The 16,580-nt window shown below is 32.2% G+C and overlaps 1 protein-coding gene across 2 annotated transcripts in view; it reads right to left on the bottom strand.

The window, feature by feature from the left end:
* RAB11FIP3 (RAB11 family interacting protein 3) overlaps window positions 1-16,580 on the bottom strand; it is a 184,845-nt gene that overhangs the window by 42,010 nt on the left and 126,255 nt on the right. Inside the window, exons 5-7 of one of the 2 annotated variants that reach the window (XM_074197044.1) lie at window positions 14,162-14,335; window positions 8,016-8,150; window positions 2,756-2,791 (exon numbers count right to left, since the gene is read on the bottom strand). In XM_074197044.1, coding sequence (XP_074053145.1) covers window positions 2,756-2,791; window positions 8,016-8,150; window positions 14,162-14,335 — 345 coding nt within the window. The remainder of the gene's footprint in view (window positions 1-2,755; window positions 2,792-8,015; window positions 8,151-14,161; window positions 14,336-16,580) is intronic. The other variant, XM_074197045.1, reaches the window with a different exon arrangement.

The raw sequence follows: 16,580 nt of genomic DNA, 5'->3' as shown, positions 1-16,580 counted from the left end.
GGCTTGTTAGCTTGGGAAAGTCACTTTCCCAGAGTAAGGTTCAGTTTCTTTGTTCAAAAAATAAATGATCTCTAAGATTCCTTCCCATTTTAGACCTTATGATTATCACAAGCCATGTTACAACAATATAAATTTTTGAGAAGTTTCCTTGTGAAACTTTAACAATTACCTCATTCAATTTAAAGTAACCAACAATATGCCTATCCTGGTACTTTAACTAAGTGAGAATATTGCTTGATTGACTGATTGGTTAATCATAAATATTACACTAAATGCAAAAAAAAAGTCCTTGATCAATTTAAATATGCTTAAAAACCACTAGATGAACTGGAATAATGTTGCACAGAACTGTATTTGAATTTGTTGAGCACTCTTTTGGAAGTTTAGACCCCAAGGGATTCAAGAATCTAATAGTTTTAATGGTAGAAGTCTCTAAGCAATTACAAGAAAGCATCTACTAGCAGGAAGGAAAAAGAAACATCTGTCCTCATTCTCCTCCCCTTCCCTTGACCAGAGGAGTAACTTGTGAACTTTGGAGGGTCAGGGGGCTTGAGACTTTTTCACCAGCATCTTAGCAGTCAGTATCCCTGTGCCAGCAGCAGCTGACAGTAATGACAGGTTGAACTCAATAAAGAAAGACCTTAAGGACCTCAAGTAGAAATGTTTTGATATACCTAAGGAACCATCTTGAGGATGACAGCAAAAGAACTTCTAGGATCTGAATTACCCATATATGTTTTTTAGTTTGAACTCAGATCCTCAGATCCTAATATATATATAAATTAATGAGAGAGGGTGTCAAAGACTTGGAAGGGCAGGAATATTTTGTACACCTTCATAAAACATCTTTTTCTAAATACGAATTAAATATGCTTAACTAATATTGAATAATAATCAATGGGGGGAAAGCCCACTGTTTGGAGTTTTTATGCTATAGCATTAGAAAAAATAATCCCCCCAATTTCACAGGGCTATCTCTAGACTCTGAGGGGACAGACAGCTGAGTAATGGAATGTGACTTACCAGGTATGAATAGAGATTGGAAGAGTATTCCCAAAGCTACTTGAATTGAAATTTTTTTTACTTGAATAAATATTTTATCAAATTTACAAAAATTTTGTGGTTTTTTTTTTTTTACTGGTCTCAAAGGAAAAAGAACCTTACATTTGTTAGTTGCTATACAGAAAATAATATCAAACAATTTTCCTTTTGAAAACATTAATATTCCTTAAAATAAAAAATATACCTCTGATCTTTGATATGTGCAATAAGCACTTTTGGTCTTTTATTCACTGAAGGAATGTTTATTTATTCTTCTCATATATAACTGGGAGGCAGTGTAGGACAATGGAAAGAATGTTGAATTTGGAACCACAGGACATCATGTACTATGGATTAATTTCCCCTTAATTAATTTATCTGTTGGTCATCTAGGTCCTGGTTATTTCTGCTTCCTGCTAATTATATTTTTATTTGTTTATTAACATTTGTCCCACAGAGTAGGGACAGGACAAAACTTAAATGACTATCACCTCTTCAATTTTACTATTTGTGGACAGTTCAGGTAAAAAGAAGTGACTGGCTAAATGGCTAAAATAAGGTTTTTTCATATAGTCATCAAATATCAGTTCTTTCTACCATTCTTTCCCCTTATACCCATAGATAACTGAGAATTTTCTATTCATTTCAAAAATACTTTTTAAAAGTAAGAATTTAATTCTTTAGTGTCATTCCATTAACTGATTTAAATAAAATAAATGGTTTGAGATCTTATAAATAATCAACTTTATACTGTCTCAGGAATGCTGAGAGAATGATGACATCCAAGTACAAGTACTCTCAACATGAAAATCTACTGATTATTTGCCTCTATATTAATGATAACTAATCTTAACGGCAGGGTATCTTTAGTTTATTAGAGAGGTGCTAATTTTAAAAATCTTAATATTTATTTTAAAATTAAAATATAACATATATAGTTTTAATAAAAAAATTATAAGAATACTACAATTTTTAAAAATCAGTTGTCCCTATTGTATAGTTATGGTAAGGAAAAGACTATATAAATCTTATGGTTCATTATGAAGTAAAATGAAATCAAACATGATAGATCATTGCAGATGGTCAAAGTAAAAAGAAACACCACAAAAACCACATTCTAAATGGATTAAAAATTTTTTTTATTGAGGTTTTCTATAGAACTCAAGAAATAAACTTGGGGTAAGACAGAGATACACTTGTGGCACTGAAGAAAGCAGTCCTAGAGGGGCAGATAATGCTGAGAGTAATATGAATTAAAAATGGAATGACATGTCAATCTATTGTCAAGATTTCAATTCTGTTTTCTATAGCTATTGGTGTATATTATAAGTAACAGTCCTACAGTTTCAACTCTTTATACTGTTCAGCTAAATTCTAGAGAAACTGGGAGTAAATATTTTTGCTATTATTTTATTTGCAGAAGTGTTTTGCAAGCAAGTTTTCCAATGCAACAAAATCCTTTTTTAAAAAGATGGATATGCACATATAACTAAAGATGAATTCAAGTCCAAACTGGAGGTATTTAGAAATATCTTTCTAAAGTTTCTAAAAATTAAACTAAGTTAAACAAAAAACTTTAAAGTCCTCTTCAGTTTTCTGGTAGTCAAGGGAGAGAAATGAAAATATTTCTTTAAAAGGAGAAATTGTGCACTTTAAATAATGATGAGTTTTAGAACAATATTTCTTTTAAAAAGGGATAAAATATTTTGCTTACCTTGCTACCTTCTTACTGGAGAGTCGTTTATTTGGACTGTGCAATGAATAAAAACAACAGGAAAACAGAGTCAGGAAAACTGACAGAGAAAAGCAAAAGGAAACAGGAAATTCAGACTAGAGAGATAGAGGAATGGGGGCACATCCTTACCAAATGCTGTAAACACAAGCATGCATTACTCAGCTTTTCAATCACGATAACCATGCGAAGTCCTATGTTGGGTCCCCTCTTACACATAAGGATAAAAAAGACTTTAATAAGTCCCCTGAGATTTCTGCAGTTACCACAAGCATTAATGGCTGGTTTATTTACCATAAGCATTAATGGCTGCCTTATTTTAGTTCTGAAACAGATTTTTACCCAAAATAGCAATAACAGGACCAAGTTAGGAGAATTCGGTCTACTGGATGAACTAATTCATCTGACAGAATATCAAAAAGGTGCTTAGCTTGAAGGAAAGTCTTCTGAATATTCTGGCTATGAGAAACCAGTAATCAGAATGGATGATAACAAATAGTCTTAAAAAACAAAAACCATGACTGGAGTATTATGCTTCAAATAATCTACCAATTCAGAAGAATTTTGTTTAACTCTAATTTCACTGGTTTTTCAAATCACTTGGGATAACTCTATGGTTGCTTTCTAATTGCTATTTATTTTTTGCTATTTGGAATATAGGAAAAAGGAAGCAATTGAAACAGTTAACAATCTACTAAAAACCATTACCCATCTACTTAAACCAAATGATTTTATGAATCAGATAGATTATCTCTTTAAAAAGAAACAAACTACTAATATTTTAAAACTTACCTTTCCCATATGACAGGTGCTTCTTTCCTTCTAAACTCATCCTATGCTATGCTTTATCAATTAACAATACATACTTTAACTCTAGTTAATTTATAATAGTTTCTTATTCTGGTATGTGTGAAAAGTCAGAGCTCTAACAACTTGAAAGATGAAAATTATAACTACTAATGTATTGAGAAGTTAGCTCTCCTGAAATAAGCAAAAAGACACAATCCCATATTATTCTTTAGTTTAATTATTTAAGATATAATAATCTTTGTCATTTATAAAGATCAAATAGAAAATTAATTTAGGGAATTTACTTATATATTTTTATTTACTTTGTATGACAACTTCTCTAATAGCCTGATTTTCCTCCTTCTTCATTCAGCTAGACTCCATAAATATAACATCATCAAAAATTCAAGTGTAATTTATTAACTACTACATTTCAGTATATTGGTTGCCATCCCATTAAAAGTTTTTATTATTTGAGGCTGCATATCACTTGTAAAATCTAAGTATATCACTTTTTAAATCTCAGTGAAATAAAATGTTTCTGGAAAATACCAAAATGATGAATAGGTTTTAAAGTTATTTTCTGAGTTTACACTATGTGTTAAAATAGATCCTGAATATTTTACAAGAGATTTGAGTAAATCATACTTTTTTCACTTCACAAAATTCACATGGAATTTTGGTCTAAGACAATCATTTGTTTCATTCAAACTTTTATTAACCATAGATTTCACATGCAATGTACTATACTCAGTACTAAGGAGTCAGAGGTCCTTTCTTTCTAGGAAATTATAATCTAATATTATTAGCCATGTCTTTAATCATGGTTATGTATTATTCACTGGAAAAATGTATTATTTCCTAAGATTTTTATTAAGAATAGATCATTAACCTATTCCCATTAATTAAAATACTACTTTGCCTATGGGAAAATGTGATTGAACAAAGTTCTAAAACAAGCTTAGTAAAATTAATTTATAAATTAAATTATAAAAAATTAACCCAATTTAAAACCTACATCTTATTCTGTTTCTCATCTCAGTTTAGCAAAACTTTTTATAAATGAATATTGTTTACTTGTAAACAAATATTATAATAGTAATTATAATTATTGTAAGAGATAAGGCTCTAATTTTATTACAAATATAATTATGCACAGTATGGATTTCAACTTCAAACTCTAAAGAATGTGATGTAAAGTCTGCTTTCATACTCACTTTTGAAGGTAGCTGACATACCTTGATTAGAAATTACTAAATAGCATCCAATATAGTAGTCTGCATGCAGTAGAAACTTAATAAACATTTGATGACTAAAACAAATAGCTAATTTTATCCTCAGACTTAACTGTTCCAAATTTTATTCTCTTGATTCTTCAGATGAACTTTCTTTTTCTGTTAAGGCAATTCATTACAGTCATGGAATGACTTAACTTGGTCATGTTTTTTGGGGAAGACAATGAACTTATATATAAGACCTGATTTCCAGTTCTGCCTCTGATACTCACTAGTGACACTCTGTAAATCAATTAACCTCCTTGTATATAAACTGGGAATAACAGCAATACTTAATCACAACACAGGGTTGTTGAGAGTCAAATAAGATAAAATATGTAAAGGATTACGCAAGCCTCAAAATGTTATGTAAAAATATTTTATGAACAACACCGGAATAAGGATCATGTTTTCTTCTGCCTTCTATTTCTTTGATAGGTGCCTGTAATCCAATGGATCAGATTTCTATTCTTTAAGTTTCCATAAATTTCAAATCCTGTTGTCCATGCAAAACACTCCCCTATCTATTAACTCCTGTAGCCTGTATAAGCCTGCAGAATAACCAAGGGTTTTCCCTCTCATTTTACAGGCACACCCCAAATAATATATCAATAATGTTATTAGAATACTATAGATAATTAGAAATTAGCTATAGATAGTTTCCCCTTTCCTAACCCTGATGTTGCATCTTTGGGACAACAATCTAAAATACCTGGCAACATAAGATCACAAATTTAGAGCCTGAAAGGGGACTCAGAATTTATCTATAGCTCATTTAGAAATCAGGAAACGAAGCCCAGACTGATGAAATAACTTGTTCAAGTTCAGACCAGTGAATAATTGGTAGAGCCAAAATTCAAACCCAGATCCTCCAAATCTAGCTATATACTGTACTTATTTAAGATGACTCAGTTCTCACCTCAAGTTCCCCTCCCTTGGCCTATCAAATTGTTCTACCTATGCCTAACTCCAATTTTCTCTGCCTACCCTTTGGTATGATGGTTTCCCAAAGGGTACAGTTTTGCTTTCCATAGTCCTTGAACATGTTTTTCAAAATCCCAGTTCTACCTACTTAGGTCATCTATGAAATTAATTATTTTCTATAATGGTATATACATATATGTATATACCATTATATATATATATATATATATATATATATATATATATATATATATATATATATATATAAAATATATATGTGTGTGTCTATATGTATATATACGTGTGTGTGTGTGTGTGTGTGTATCCTACTATCATTTTTCCTGATCTATGCAATGAATGTTATTTAGGTAGGGTACTTATAGAGAAATATGGCAAGTGAATCCCCAAACAGGAAAGCATCTTGCCAGAGGTTATGAGACTAGAACTCAAGGCTCCAGATTTCTCATCCAAGATTCATCTCATTATGTGACTCATTACCTCAATCCTCCCTCAGTCTCCTCTCCCCGTGACAGATTTACTATTCTATAGATGACTAGTAAAAATACCCATGTAAACTTAAACATTCATATTATTATTACCACCCCTATTATAATGTTATAGTTTTTTCAACCTATTTAAAAAATCTCTTCATGACTCTTCCTGTATAAATCCATAGTTTCAGAGTTAAGACTCTGATTTTTAGAAAATCCTGAGGTGCTATAGGTAAAGGTCAAGAACTATAATTAGGAAAAATTTACTCAGAGTACGTGTGTGATGTGCTCTAAATTGAATTTATATCAGTTCAGTAGCAACTAAAGATCAACAAATGATTCCACATTTGCCATAACAAAGATAGTAAAAAGACAGATATTGGGAGTGCTTTCCAAGAAAGCAAAAAAAGGAAAATATGTATGTATGTATGTACGTATGTATGTATACATACACACACACACTCACACACACACACACTCTTAAGTAATCATTTTGAATGGCTTCTAACATCAAGAATTTACCTTTATTTCAGGCTCAGTGTACAAGGGTTGACTATGTCTGAAGAACATTCAGCATCATTAGTGGAAATGCTCTTGCACACAAAAATCTGAATCTAAAATATTTACTACAAACTAGTTTTTTTTTAGGGTGTGAGATACCTTTAAAAGGAAAAGAAAAGATACCTTTAAAAAGAAATCAAACGGAGGCGGCTAGGTGGCATAGTGGATAAAGCACCGGCCCTGGAAGTCAGGAGTACCTGGGTTCAAATCCAGTCTCAGACACTTAATAATTACCTAGCTGTGTGGCCTTGAGCAGGCAACTTAACCCCACTGCCTTGCAAAAAGAAAAAGCTTAAAAAAAAAAAGAAATCAAACTAGGAAGGTTTAAATTTGAACTAAAGTCAGGAGTCAGAAATGAGAGAAGAAAACAGATGATTCATAAATGAAAGGAAGAAGAGTTGGATCTAGTACCAGTTTTGCTGCTGAAACTGTTTCTTTTTCTTTTAAACACAGAGGTTAAAAAATAAAATTGACTAAAAATAAACTAATTAAAGCCAAAGGCAATCTTAGTAAAAACTATTCAAGACAATATCTAATTTTGAGTCCAGATATATCTTTTTTTCATGTGTACATTCCCTAGAATTTCACATAAACCAGATTTTTGCTAATAATAATTAACATTTATATAGTAATTTGAAGCCTGCAAAGTAATTAAACGAATTAGGTTTATAATTATGTTGTATGTTAACTAGCCCAGTATTTAAATGAATTCTATTTGGAAAATAAGTCCTTTGGTAATGTGAAGAACGAAATAGTTCAAATAAGTGAAATAACTCCCTAATTTATCTACTTGGTAAATACAGATTTGCCTATTTGATTTACCTCAGTAGGATAGCTTAATAACAACTGTTATCCCCAGTACCTGGGGGGGGGGGGGGGAATGACCCTTAGACTGCATCATGCAAATTATGATGAAGAGAAGATGAATTCACTAAACACAGAATGAACAACATGCAAAGGTGCTGGGTCAGGTATAAAAGGAGGATCCCATCACTTGTTATACTCTCTTTAATTGGAGCCTCAGGACTTCAGGTGTTCATGAACATGAAGGTGCACCCCTAAGCTATAGGACAGCCACACTGGTTGACATTTTGATCAATTTAAACAGACTAAGATGAAAAACTGTCAAGTAAGTGAACAACAGTGAGTATATCCCTTTCTCCTTAGAGAATTGGATGCCATGCCACTCACTGAACCAATTACCTATTCATTTCAAGATCATTCAGGCGAGCAGAAAGATCCTCAAGGCGGTTGATTTGTTTGTGGCACTGGCTACAGTAAAATTCAAACGCCTCATCAGTGAGAATGCTGTGCAGTTTCGCAGCAAGTGGGTTGGTACTAGAGAAATCAGAAGGGTCAGTTTAGGAAAAGAGTCTGGACCAGTATAGTTTTACAGCTGTGGCTTTCATAAGTTTGTGTTTGAAGACTAACAATAGAGCAAGTACACAAAAGTATTGGTGTATAATAAAAACCATGGCAAACATTCATTATTCCCAGTTGTAATAACATTTAGCCTATGTTTTTTAAACAACATTATTAAAGGAATGTGATTTGTAACCTGCTATTATAAGCAACAAAGAAATTCATCAAAAAAATCTTTCCAATTTTCATAAGCTGCTTAAAATAAAGTATTCTGCAATTCCCCAACTTTATTTTCAAAAGATAAAAAATTAAAAATTAGATACTATAACCCTCTTAAGATTTGTTTAATGATGTCTTTAATATGCCAGTTATTCCTGACAGAATAGTGTGTTTAACTAAAAAAAAAAAAAGCATGTCAACATGTACAGCTTCAGGATGAAGAAAAAACCCTGGAGAATAATACATTAATAAACATTTATTTACTATCTACCACGAACAAAGGCACTGTGCTAAGTGTGGGGATACAATAAAGGCAAAATACAGGCCCTGTCCTCAAGGAGCTTACAATTTAATGGGGTAGTAAGATATGTGTATGCACACAAACATGGGAGTTATATGATAATATATGTAGTGTGTGTATGCAGATAATATGCATACCTATCCAAACATATACATACATACACACACATATGTATGCCCCCATATATCTATATTTCAAAAGATCCATCATTTCCCCAGGGCCAATATTCCTTCAATGCCTTCAATGGACTTAGCAGACTATCTTCATGAATTGCTGTGGTCAAAGCTTCTAAAGAGATCCTAAACTTGTTTGTCTGGTCCTGGGTTCCGAGGTTCCCATAGGTTTCCAACTGTCTGCCTGAGCTGATACCCCATCTGTATAGCCTGAGAACCAGAGTTACTCATCACATCATGATGAGTCATGAATCAAAGGCCTTGGTAAAAGAACATATACATAACATATAGGGGCAAGCACATAAAATAGTAGCTGATACTTAAGAAATACTTTATAATATATGAAAGCACTTTAGACATTATTTCATTTGCCCCTCACAAGAACCCTGTGAAACACTAAGAGCAGAGCACAAGATCATAATCTAGAGCCAATGGGGAACTTGGAGATCATCAAACTTGACCTTACCTTTCAATTAACAAATGAAGAAACTGAGGCTCAGGGTATAAAGTGACTTGACCAAACTCATAAAGGTAATGTCAAGTGCAGGGCTTGAACCCAGGTCCTCTGACTCTAGAGTATTATTCCCATTTAATAGATGAGAAAACTGAGGCAGGGAAGCTAAATGACTTAGGCAACAAACCCTTGAATCAAAGTTCTAACTTTACCTGCAACACACATTGTGAGATGATGACAGCTAAGTACCTTATCTGTCCAGTGACCCAAGTCCCTCCACAAGACTCTAAGTTTAACAGCTGTAGATCAGCTTTGATAGAAGAATTTTTTTTAATTAAGTTTCCCATACCAATAAAATCACAGGTCTAGTTTTTTTTTGAAGAGATAAATATAAAGTTTTATACTTATATTCAAAACACAGACTCATTCATAAGATGGGCAAAAAGTCATTGGTCTGAAAAGGATCAGAATTTAATGGACTTCAAACTCTAAGTAAGGACAGCCTCTTGAAACAGCACCTTAAAAGTTCAATGTCATCTTAAGAGAAGGGCCATTTTGAGGATAAAAGGGAAGTGATCATTCCACTGGGTCTCTACTATCATGCTCTCAGTTAAGAAATAGTAGGAAAGACTTGCCCAGGGGACAGCTCTAGCTTTGTCTCTCTCTCTAGTACCTTAGGCCAGTGCCTGGCACATCATAAGTAAATGTTTGTTGACTGGTTAAAGAAACTAAGAATCTTGAAAGAAATTGAGGAACTTGAGTCTCTAGCAGGGAAGGCAAGGGGTATATGACAAATGTCTCCATGCAGAAGAGAAAAATCAGTTTTTGCTGGATCAGAGGGTAGAATGAGAAACAATGAATTTCAAGGGGGTAGAGTTAGGGTCCACATCAAGAAAAACTATAAGAAGAACTTTTAGTTCAAATGGTTAGAACTGAACAAAATAGAAGGACTTGCCTTGGAAAGTGGTTAAGTTTCCCTTCATGGGAGCTCACTGAGCAAGAACTGGATGATCACCTTTTTGTTAAGTTGTAAGAACAGATTGTTATTTGTATAGAGGTTAGATTGGATGAATTTGAGGACCCATTCAACAGTTAGAATCTGGCTTAAGCATTTGTCTACCGGTCTGCACTACAATAATCAGTCTAATTAAGAAGTCACTCCATGACTGGTCACAGCAATTAATGAATTGTTTGTTAAAGCACTGAAGATTTCAATCTGCATCAAGGGAAGGAATACTCACACCAAGGATCTTCTCAAAAAGTCAAATAACACTTTACAACTAATTTTTTAATTAAAATTTTTTTTCCAATCAGTGAAAATCTGCTTTCTTTCTCCCACCCTTCCCTCATTGAAAAAGAAAACCTTTGTCACAAATGCAGATAGTCAAGTAAAACAAATTCATGATATTGGTCATGTCACCCCACCCCAAAATCTCAATTTTTCCTGAGTTCATTACCTCTCTGACAGGAGGAGGAGTTTAATCAGAGAGGTAGTCTATTGAATCATGAATTCTCTGGAATTGATTTTACAACTATTTCAATAGTTATTGAATAAATCAATATTAGAGGTCTATAAGAGGTAGTTTTGCCAATTCAAACACATTAGTTAAAAAAAATCAGTGTTTTATTTCTATGAATCATGTTAATTGCTCATGGTTTAATTTTAATTGAATTTTTAATTTTAAAGAATATGTTGATAATCATTTGTTAGTGGACAATGAGGGCTATAATGAAATATATCAGCTATCTTCAAACACAATACCTTTTGGAAGCCGAAAGCTTAATATAACTGATAGTTAATATTGAAATATAGTTTCACATATAAGTTATACCTAAATAGAAAAACAAAGGAAATATCACATTAAGAGGATAGGAAGTAGAGTGAACAAACAGAAGTAGGCTATTCAAAAAGTAGCATGTTTTACAGGTTATACTTGATCTCTCTTACTCATATAAGCTAAATGAAATTCTAGAAATTGTTTTATAATCTCAAAATATACAGTAGAAGAAAACAATATTAAAATGCAAATGTATTACACAGGTAAGACATGAAATCTGAACCACATTGCATTGTGTTTTATTCTCTTAAGTGTGACAGAAAAGAATAATCTCTGGTGTTCTCTAAAAGGAAACTATGGCAACACGATGATAACCAGAATATTATTTCAACAGTAAAAAAGTAAAAATATTATTTCAAGAAAGATATACAGGAAAAAATAAGATAAAACTTATCTGTTTCAGATATTCCTAAACTAAAATTTACATTTCTAGTTGATACATTCCAAAAAAATCTAATTAGAATTACCATAGTAAAAAATTTATCTGAAAAAAAATTTATCTGAATTAATTTTACCATTCAAATTCTGAATGTGGTTTCATTTTAGAATCATTATACACAGTAGTGAAGGAAACACTCATTATATACATGGGGGGGGTCATCACAAGTCCCCATTATATCACAAATAATACCTTCATGAAAAATGGTAGATTTCCTATCATAAGGACAGAAAGAAGATCCTCAAGTTCTAATACACCTCTAGTACCTTACAAAATAAAAGTCCAGTAAAATTATGCATTAAAGATAATTTTTCTTTCCTTATGTCAGGGTAATGACATGCCTTCCATTTCCAAATATTACCTTGCAATATCTCTTCCTAATAAGGTCAAGTGAGAAAAGTTTCATTTTTCTTACCAATAACATCAATAAAGACAAATAATTAACATTTCTTGTGTACCAAATAAGAATAAATTGCGTAACATGTGAAAAATAAGAGGAAAAACCCAAGAGGCATATAGGAATTCTTCAATTTATGTCCCTGATCATTCTAAGACTCAAGAGTTTTGTACTAGAATCTACAGAAAATACTATATAGTCAATAACAGAGAAACAAAACTTTTCACATTTATTCTATTTATGGCCTGAAGTAATAATCCATCCCATTATATTGTCCTATACTTATTTTTGTTTAAAGAGAGCATGACTTGATAAATTCAAATTAAAATATTAAAAGATTTTTTTCTCTTTTAAACACAGGAAATCTTGTTCTTAGTTAAAAAGTCTAAACATTTGGGGGGGAGGCCACAGTAGCTGGTGTAGGGCTTTTAGGTTAAAATTCCTTAATTAAGCCTAGTAGTCTACTACTGCTCAGTTTCTCTTCACAGGTCATAAAACCTAGGGAAAAAGTGCTTATACTAAGAAAAGGAGAAAGGTAATAGAGCAATTTTCAAGTTCCTGCCACTTTTAACAAGTAGAAAGAAGAAGGAGCTTCCTGACTCCTCATAATCCCAAATCCTCCCAGCTCTGCCACTGATGCTTTGTGTAAGTCACCTAACCCTGAGTTATGCAACCAGCAGAGCAACATGTGAGATTCAAATCCTATAAAGTGCCTTTTCAAAGGTAAGGAAATGATCTTCTTGCTAAGGAGAGTTCCATGAGAATAATACCAAGTTTTCAAATAATGAGCTAGAAATCTTTTTGTAAATTTTTTCCTAATCTTACAAATTTTTAATAAAGGCACATTTTTTTTTATCAGACCACATTCAAAAACAATACTCACTACTCTGGAATCCATTTCAAGATAACATAAATATTTCTATGTGAATGGATTACTGAATAGGAACATAATACTCAAAGGGGAGGGAAAACTGGAAAGCCATCAATACAAATGAGAAATTTTTTAAATACCAAAAAAGTTTCATTAGAAGTAAATAAGAGGTGGGGCAGCTAGGTGGAGCAGTGAATAGAGCACTGGCCCTGGAGTCAGGAGTACCTAAGTTCAAATCTGGCCTCAGACACTTAATAATTACCTAGCTGTGTGGCCTTGGGCAAGCCATTTAACCCCATTGCCTTGCAAAAAAACCTTTAAAAAAAGAGAGAAAAAAATAAATAGGAAATGATATAAAGTACTGATTTTTCTTTTAGGTTTTTAGACTTGATCATTTAAAACCTGGGAATAATGAAATCTGCCCAACTGAAAAATCTTGGACAGTAATGGTTCAAAATTCTGCCTTAAATTTTTATTTTACTTAAGGGATAAAGTGCTTCTGTTACCAAAAATACAGAAGGGAAAGGATTTTTGTGGATATGCTACTATCTTATAATCATACCAATTAAGTAAAAATTAATTCAATTGCATTTTCTACCAACTAGAAAGATAGAAGGTTTACTAAAAATAGTAATAAGAGCTGAGTACATATGATAATGTCTTTAAACCTGAAATGTCAGAACTTCTTATCTGGCAAAAAGTTTAGTTTTACATATATATATTCTTTCAAAGAGAGCTGTTGTCATATTATAAAAGCATTAGCAAATATATGGTATACATATATTACTTAATGACTGTGAATCATAAACTTTTGAAGGGTCATTCCTGGAATACTAAAAGTATCAGAAATAAGGTTCATGATCAGAAGCAATAATAGAAAATGGAAAGGGAAGACTTATACAATACTACTTACTAAAACCAAAGAATCTTATGAAATTCTTAGATGAAAACAGAAGTGGTTCTTCAGTATAGTTATAATTCAAGATTAGGAATTTATAAATACATGGTTTCTAAGTAGTAAATGTATTACTATATTTAAACCTCAAAATTTTGTGTAAATCTTTAGATATAACTAGATAAGTGACCCTCTTGTCAACTTTCACTCAGGTAAATAACAATATTTCAAAAGATTTATGAAATTATTCCACATTTAGGTCTTTCCCCCTCTGCTAAATTCCATATTTGGGCCTTCCTCCTCCCACCACAAACCAAAAAGGCAAAGGCATTCCCTAGTGATTAAAGACAACAAAATTAAGAAAAGGCAAAAGCCAAATTCCACTACTAGAAGTTTTTACCTGGGAGAAAGGAAAGAGCTGCTAAAGCTTGCTTCTCCATTACACAAATTATCAGAAAACAATTCCGCCTCATTCCCTTCTCCATAATCTTCAAAATGCTCCTCCCCACTGATCACAGTAACGATGGAGTGGTTGTTCAGGTCGGAGCTCAAGGATAGATCATGTGGGTGGGATCTAAAAGAGCAAAGAGCAAAAAGGCAAGGGAGCATTACCATTTTGAACTGTTGGAAGAACTTGTGTTTCTTCAGACTGAATTTAAGAGACAAGAGAAAATGCTCATTGGTAAGGTCAAGAAATAGACATGGACCCTGAAAACCAGCTTAGGACAAAGACATTAAGAGGAGCTAGACTTTTAACTTCTACTTAGTATGCTTTTCATTTATTGCATAATAGTGTCTAATATAATTACTCATTTACACACACACACACACACACACACACACACACACACACACACCCTTTTAATACCTCTATCAGGTAAAGGTAAGTTTTGAAATCTTTGAGGTTCTGTAAATCCACAGTATCATCAAAAAACACTCTTTCTAAATGAAACAATTTTTAAAGGATTTGACAGAACCACAGAGGTTCAATGTTTGTTCAAGGCAACCAGTGGAATAAAAAAAAGGTAACAAATTATACAGCTGTATATCCACCATCACTAAACATTACTTAAAATGTTTTAATTCCTTTTAAAAATGTATTATTATTAACAAATGAAAAGATTATGTTTGATTTTAGTACTTTGAAACAATTGTTTTTAATAATGAAATAATAGCTCATAATATGATCACATAAAATGTTATGAACAACACTATTAAAATTCAATTTTCACCTGACTCCAAACTGTCTCTGTAGTTCAAGATCCTTATCAGGTAATGTCCTGTGCTTAGTGTTAACAAAAGAACAAAGTGCTTCTTTCCAACAGCAAAGGTCAAAGAAAAACACTCCACTTAAACATGTTATTTCCTTTTGTTAAGATTAAGTATTTATTTTAGAAATATACTAGCTCTTGCAAAGAATTTTCAAAGTACGCCAATATAAATGAGTATTTAGTAAGACAGTGTTTCCCAACTTTTTCAAACATTAGGACCCCTTTATGAAATACTTGACTATAAACAGTAATTATTAAGAGAAATAATGAAATAACATATAAAAATAAAGAATAAATTCTTAGTTAAAAACTTAGCTTTCAAGAGCTAATGTTTAAATGAATTAACAATGGACAAAAGCAAAAAACACTTTTGACTGAGCTTCCTTTCCAAGTCAATAAAGTTTTTCTATCTTTGAATTTTTATTTCCTTTTACATAATTATAGTCAAAGAATCATAAATTCAGAATCAAACTATATCTTTTATGTTATAGGCTAGGTATTCATATTAATGAATAAGAAAGCAGATATAAATAATTGTTAAATAATTTGTCTCAAATCAGACGGCTGGTCTGTGGCATAGCCCAGGTTGGATCTTAAGTCTAGTTTTCATTATTAAAACAAGTGTGTATCTATAGGTCAAAACTTTTTGTTGTGTTTATTAGACAAATCAGTCGACTTATTAAGCACCTTGTATATGCCAGGCATGATACTAGGAACTAGAGAGACAAGGCAAAAACAAATAGTCCCTGACCTTAAGAACTCGCAATCTCCCAGAGAGATATTTAAGTACAATTTATATACAGTTATGTACATTATTCATAAAAATATAGGCAAAATGAATACAAGATCTTTTGGTTTAGACCAGATAGTCTAGACCATCTTTTAGTTCTTCTGGGCCACATCACTCAACAAAAATTGGTCAATGGACACATATAAAATTTAAATATATAAATAATATAAATGAAGCTGTCTAAAAATATATATAAACATTAAATTTTATGAGGTTCTTGACAAGTTTTTCTGAGTGATGCAATCCAAAAGAGCTAAAAGATTAGAAACCCCTACTTTAGATTTTTGGGTTCATTAGTACAGCAAATTCCTGATGAGAAAACACCCTCTCCCAATTTTGATCTGTAGCTGTCCTGTAATTTTCCTTTTAGATATTTGTCTAATGGCACCAACAAGTACCCAGGGTCACACACACAGCCACTGTAGGTTAGATAGGGTTTTAATCCAATTTTTCCTGGTCTAAGGATGATTTTTTCTATACAATATACATTACTGCCTAAATGTCAAATGTGTACCAAATAAATGAAAAGTTTACACACATACACATACACATATACACACATATATACCGATATTAGTTAAGATAACTAGTCTAGTCAGAGGTTAAGGTAGGATATGTTGTGAGGTACAGATCCAAATATTTTTTTGACCATGCACACAGCCATATAGTTTTCCCAATCATTCTTGCTGAATAAATGATTCTCTAACTTAGTGCTCTTTTTAAATGTTTTTTTTTTTTTTTGCAAGGTAATGGGGCTA

Source organism: Macrotis lagotis, chromosome 8, assembly GCF_037893015.1.
Source record: "Macrotis lagotis isolate mMagLag1 chromosome 8, bilby.v1.9.chrom.fasta, whole genome shotgun sequence".
Lineage (NCBI taxonomy): Eukaryota > Metazoa > Chordata > Mammalia > Peramelemorphia > Peramelidae > Macrotis > Macrotis lagotis.
Note: the sequence above shows the minus strand (reverse complement) of the source record. Positions and strands in the feature narration are given on the sequence as shown.